This window comes from Protobothrops mucrosquamatus, unplaced genomic scaffold, assembly GCF_001527695.2.
Source record: "Protobothrops mucrosquamatus isolate PMUCROS unplaced genomic scaffold, P.Mucros_1.0 scaffold104, whole genome shotgun sequence".
Taxonomy (NCBI): domain Eukaryota; kingdom Metazoa; phylum Chordata; class Lepidosauria; order Squamata; family Viperidae; genus Protobothrops; species Protobothrops mucrosquamatus.
In genome coordinates this window covers 1,007,987-1,013,986 of record NW_015386477.1, presented here as the reverse complement: position 1 = coordinate 1,013,986, position 6,000 = coordinate 1,007,987, and the positions used below count along the sequence as shown (strand labels likewise).

At 35.5% G+C, this 6,000-nt stretch overlaps 1 protein-coding gene across 1 annotated transcript in view; it reads right to left on the bottom strand.

Annotated features, from left to right (window-relative positions):
• Positions 1-426: 426 nt before the first annotated feature.
• CWC27 (CWC27 spliceosome associated cyclophilin) overlaps positions 427-6,000 on the bottom strand; it is a 108,570-nt gene continuing 102,996 nt past the window's right edge. Inside the window, exon 14 of the mRNA XM_015812661.1 lies at positions 427-1,577. Coding sequence (XP_015668147.1) covers positions 1,415-1,577 — 163 coding nt within the window. The 3' untranslated portion in view covers positions 427-1,414. The remainder of the gene's footprint in view (positions 1,578-6,000) is intronic.

The following is a 6,000-nucleotide window of genomic DNA, read 5'->3' as shown; positions in this document are numbered from 1 at the left end:
ATTTTGTGTAGTTTAAAAATGTCCAAATTGTTCCTTCCTATTTCTGTGTAAAACACATAAACAAGTGTATGTGGAGAGATAATAAATTGATTGCTCAGCCTTCCTTTGACTTGTGTTATGCAGCAGATTGATTGGATTGCTGGTCATTATTTTAATTATGGCAATGCTCACCAAATGAAGGGAATATATATGAAGCAGCAATACAGAATACTGCTGAATCTTTGTATGTCCCCATTCATTCTTAGCCCTTTGCTTCCAGATTATTAACTTTGTCACACTTTAATTTTGTTCTAATGAAAAGTGTGTTCATTTCAAGGCATACAAATAGTTCTGAAGTTAAAGTCGAATTGCTAACAATATCACAGATTGCAGTTTAAATAAGGAAGACACGGTGAGATTCTTTTCAAGAATAAGTCTGCACACATGCATTTTAGAATATACATTTATTATTGAGGAAGCTTGCTTACAAAGTGATTAAGATCAAATGGTAAACAACGGATTGCAAATATATGAGACGACAGTTGTAAATCAAGATTGTGAACCTTTTCACACATTGTACCACAGATTACGTTATGCATCAGAAATGGACTTGCAATTACAGAATGAGTTGCAAGAGCCTTGCAAGTTGCTGCAATTAGAACTAGTCATTCTGTAGGGTCCTTGGTATTCTCTGAGTTGGTTATTTACTTGCAGATCTTTATTATCCAATTATCATCAGTGCACAGTGAACATCATGAAATATCTGTAAAACCAAGAGAGCACCAAGGGCCTCACAGTTCAACTGTTCTCAAAATATTCTCTTCTATTAGCACAGGCCATTCTATACTCTCTCTCCTACTCTTCTTTCAAAGTACAGTTCTGATAAAAGAGCATGCCCGATCTTTTATTGTCCTGGTTTTTGTTTTTTTTTGTCATCTATTACTTCCATGACGGTTTTAGTTGTTGCTACTATTCTCCAACCTTGGGATTTTCTTGAGCATGCTAATACTCTCTGCTGCTTCTCTCCAATTCTACCAGCACTAAATGTCTGAGTCTGTTACCAGGAGTGATAACATTATTTTTCAGTAATGCCAAATCCTTTTGTTCTACATTCTGGAAAAAGTTTTCAGTGTTCTGAGAAGATTATAAATATAAAATCCTCTATGCAAATACATAAAAAATGGAACAGAGTATGGAAAATGAACTATTTATTAACAATAATGACTAAAAATAGACTCCAAGGACTTTGCTGAGAAGACCTGCTTATTTTACATCAGAATTCACAAAACAGAGGCGATAGCACTGCTTCCAAATTAGACCCCAGATTCCTTTTCACACCTTGTAAGTGATATATTTTGGGACACCAACCTCTGCAGAGACAGAATGTTCACGATGTACTTTTCCAAACTGGATCTGGTGAGTTTTACCACTCATTTCATCTCCTCGACTTTTTTTCTCTCAGAATCTTTTTGCTTTCCTCCCTTCTCCTCTTATTAACAGGGTTACGAGGATCATAAATTTCAAATGTGTCTTCATCTTGTACATTTGCATCTTTTACTTTTCTGGTTTTATCCTCAAAGTGGAGCACATGTGACATCCTACGAGGTTTAAAAAAAAAAAGACATTGTAGCTGGACAAACTTTAGATACTGTAAGCAAATAAAGCCTCAACAAAACATTACTTCCACACAGAACATCATAAAAAGTCTTACCCCCCAAAATTGCATACAATGAAAGACATTTGAATTCTTGTGACTCCTGGATCAATTTCTACCAAAAACAACTTGGACATTTCATTCCCTCTTCCTTTGGAAACCCCATCTCCACCCTTGCCACCATCCTGTTTATTTTTTTGTCAATAAATAGAATAAAACACCAACAAAGAACAAATCCCATTTGTTACAGCTTTATCCTGGGGTTGTGAAGCATATTCCAGATGCACAGGATCATGAATGTGGTACCTGTCCAAAATCTCTTGAAGCAGCCATGACTTTTCCCGGAACTGCATATCAGCTCTACAGAAGGAAGCTGGATGATTCTACTACGGAAAAAGCTCAGCCTACTAAACTGCTGCAGACAAGAAGCTGCATGTGTGGCCCTGCATATTACAAAGTGCTTTCTTGAGGTGGTATTGAAGCATTGCAAGGTCTACTGTACATAAATATGTATATGTTAAAGTCCAGATCAAATGAATGGAGATTCCATTTTAAAACCTCCAAGCAATTAACTGGAATTGCTATGAAAGACCACCATATCTATTTTTGTTGGCTTCAGAATATCCATCAAATATTGTTGGTGTTTTGTTTTGTTTTGCTTTGACATCTAGCCCTATTTATGATTGCATACTCAATGGCTGAATCACCTCTCATTACTTTCTCTCCCTGATCTCAACTAAGTTCCTCCACAGACCACGTGTTTTTATTCTTAGGGCCAAGTTTGCCCAAGCAAATACATATGAAAAAGGACCTCACAATAAATTCTCAATTCTCTTGTGTATATAGTCTGTACCACTTATGTGCATTTAGACTATGGCCATTAACATTTTTATGGCTTTTGATAATTATGCTTGTCCCCCACATCAGTTTATATTTTGCTGGTCCTTCAGGCTTTAAATATCAATTACTGGAGAAGATTGTATAATTTTGGTAACAAAAAAATTTGCATTGAATTATGCTGTGTCTCTACCCTCCTATTTAAGATTTTTTCTTTTAAATGTTGGCTCCTCACAGTAGATCTTTAGCCTAAACAAAATGATGGCCACTATAAGTCATACCTGCCTATATTAGGCAGAATTTGATATGATGATTTCACAGAGGTTATAGGGCTGCATAAATCATTCCACAGAGATTATTCACAAAACACTTTAGTGTGAATGAAGCGTTTCCTTCTAAAGTATTCCTGTAGCTACATCCTTGCTCCATAGTTGTTTCAAAAGTGGTTGCAGCTGCCTCCACAGGCATGTGCCAGTTTGATCTACTGGTGAAGGCATCAAGCTAGAAACTGAGAGACCAGAAATTCTAGTTGTGTCTTAGGCATGAAATCCAGCTGGGTGATTTTGATTTGATTTGGGCCAATCATTCTCTCTCAGCCCAATCCACCCCACAGAGTTGTTGTGTGGAAAACAGGACAAGGAAGGAATATTAGGTATGTTCACATTCTTGAGTTATTTATAAAAAAATTAATGAAGGCAAGATAAAAATAAGCAAAATGTGCATATAATCACTTCATTGGCAAGCTCAGCTGAAACTCACTGATCAGCGAGTGTAAATGTTCATGCTAATAACTGGGGACTTTTTCCCACAAAGCTTGTAAAGATGTGGTTGCTTTAACACACCACTGGAAAAAGATTTATGTTAATTAAGGCCTAATAAAAAGTAGTGCTTGAATTTGTACCATTCTCCTAAACAATGTTATGATTTTGCTTTTTCTTAGTTGTTCAGAAGCTCTTAATTAATTCTCCTTTAAAGATATTCTTTTTGATATAATATAGATAGTAAATATATAATGCAATAAAAAGAAACCAAACTTAACTAAGAAACAGATAGACAGGCTATTTATTCAATATTAAATGTTGAATTATTCAATATTAGCTTGCATATAAAAGCTATTCCAAAAAAGACATGAAAATAACAAGACACCAAGTCTCCCAGAAAAGTCTTAGAAATAATGACACTGTTACCAGTTAGGAATGTCTTTCAACTACTCTATTAATTACATTGCTTTGTTCTATCGTTTCTCATGAATGCTTCAATTAAAAAATTGCCAAGACTTCTGTAGCTGGTAAAGAATTCTTCTGGGGCACACTCCTTACAATCAATTTGAGTGTATAAACCCAGATTAATTGAGCAGTCTATAAATACAAAATTAAATATAATATTGCTTCTTAATACAAATATTTTGTAGCCATCTTTGTATTAACTCTATTTAATCAAGTTTCAAAGATATAAAGGCTATAAGCTTGCTGGGAGTATTCCCTATCTTCGAGATAAGGAGATGGCTTCGAGATGCATGAAAACCTGGAATAGATTAACATATAAATTCTGATTTTATTAGTAGGTGAAGCATATGCACACATAAAAATCTTTCATATATGCTTCAGAGATGGGCTCAGGCAAAGAAGGTTTTTAAAACAAAGTAATATAAGACCATGGTAAGCAAAACTGTTCGCACAAAGAAAAACTGCAAACTGAGTAAGGATTTAGGCACCTCCATTATCTTGGTTGCAATCTGAGAGAAAAATCAGAAGATGGAATTGCAATCTATATCTCTGTTTCTAATTACCTTCTAAAATAGCCCTTCACAACTCTAGGTAGCCACCAGAGGCTTTTGAGTTCATCTTCTATAGTTGCTTAGCCAGCATGACCATTAGGGGAATTTGAGCATAGCTTATCTACAAGCCACATGGTTGGGAGAAGGACAGCCTAAGACAGGGTATTCAACCAGACACAGAAAACTCCACAGGTAAGGCTGCATGCTTGAGGAAGTTTTATCTCCTAACAAACAGCTGTTTAAAGCAGAAGACAGATCTCTTGCTGAGATTGTTACTTTTTCAACAGAAGAACGAAACCTACAAAATCAAGCTTTCCTGCCATAGCTAGGGAAAATCTTTAGTTATTAAGCAGTCACTGTTCCAGCAACATTCCTCTAAGTAAGTGCTGAGAAGACTCAGCTCAATATCTTTTTTTAAAAAAAACCCTTATTTTCTATAGATCTTCAAAGTACCGGTATTTAAGGCACTTTTACAGTATTTATCTGGTGTCAGTATCTGACATTTCATATATTTATCTTTTGAACTTGTACAACTTCAAGAAACATTACTGTGCAGCTGGCGCTTATCTACAGAAGTTTACATCAGGTCATGTTCCAATTTTGCAACACATAAAACTGAAAGTTACAAAGTAAGTTAGTCATTTTATTTTGTTAGGATGTTTTAAAATTCCATTTTGTACTTTTTAAGAAGTACAACTTATAACATTTTACAAAGAAGTTACTTGCAGTATTTTTTTTTCCCAAATATGTCTTGCTAAAATCACTTAGAATTAGCATCACTTTTTCACAGCAATAGTTATAGTAACTTAAATCCGAGCTCCTCCTCCATAGGTTAACATAAATAAGAAATATAAAATCAGTAATTAAAAAAACATATAGACTAGGATACAAATTATTTTAAGACAAGAGATGGTGATTCTAGCCTAACCTATTAAACAACTCCTTAAATGAGTGAGAACCTGAAGAGGTGGTTCACCTGATGGGAATAATCAAATGGAGCCAGAACATAATGCAGAGACACAGAGAAGAAAGAAAAGAGCAACCATCCCAAAATTCATTCCACAGATACAAAACAATCAGCCCAAAGTGATAGAGCCAAATATGCCCTAAGTCCTTCAGACACTGATCACTGACAAGATGAGCTAACATCTCTAAAAAAGCTACCATGTTTTCATTATTAATACTCCCTTATCATTTAAGAAATATAATATGCTATTTGCCTCTGCTGAAAGTAAGTTATCAAGATAGCATGATGCTAGCAATAGGAAAAATACTAATAAAGAATATAATATTGTATTATTTTCAACATAACAATAGAGGTAGGCAACTTAACTGACAACTGTTACAACTGCTGGAAGCTGTTGATCTGAGCACCCCCCAATCTCCTCATTCCCCCAACTTGCTCCCTTCTCACCAAAGCGCTTCTGGATCTGCCAGAACGTTAAAAACATGTAAGTGATAACATCAAGTTAGTTGTATTATTGTGTATTTCAGGCCTAGCAGAAGAGGTCTGCCTTTCTCAAAAGAGAGTTAGTGAATACCCCTATTTGGCCAAATATTGAGATATTTAAGGGGGAAAGGGGGAAAACTTCATTTCTTGTCACATGACCTGGATGCATATACAAGTCAACCACCCTCCCACACTGTCTGCCTCTGGATGAGATCATAATTATACTGCCAGGAAGATGCATAGCTTTAGTCAACAGGCTGCTCTACAGAAACTACAAAGACCGTACAATAAACAACAAAGGTT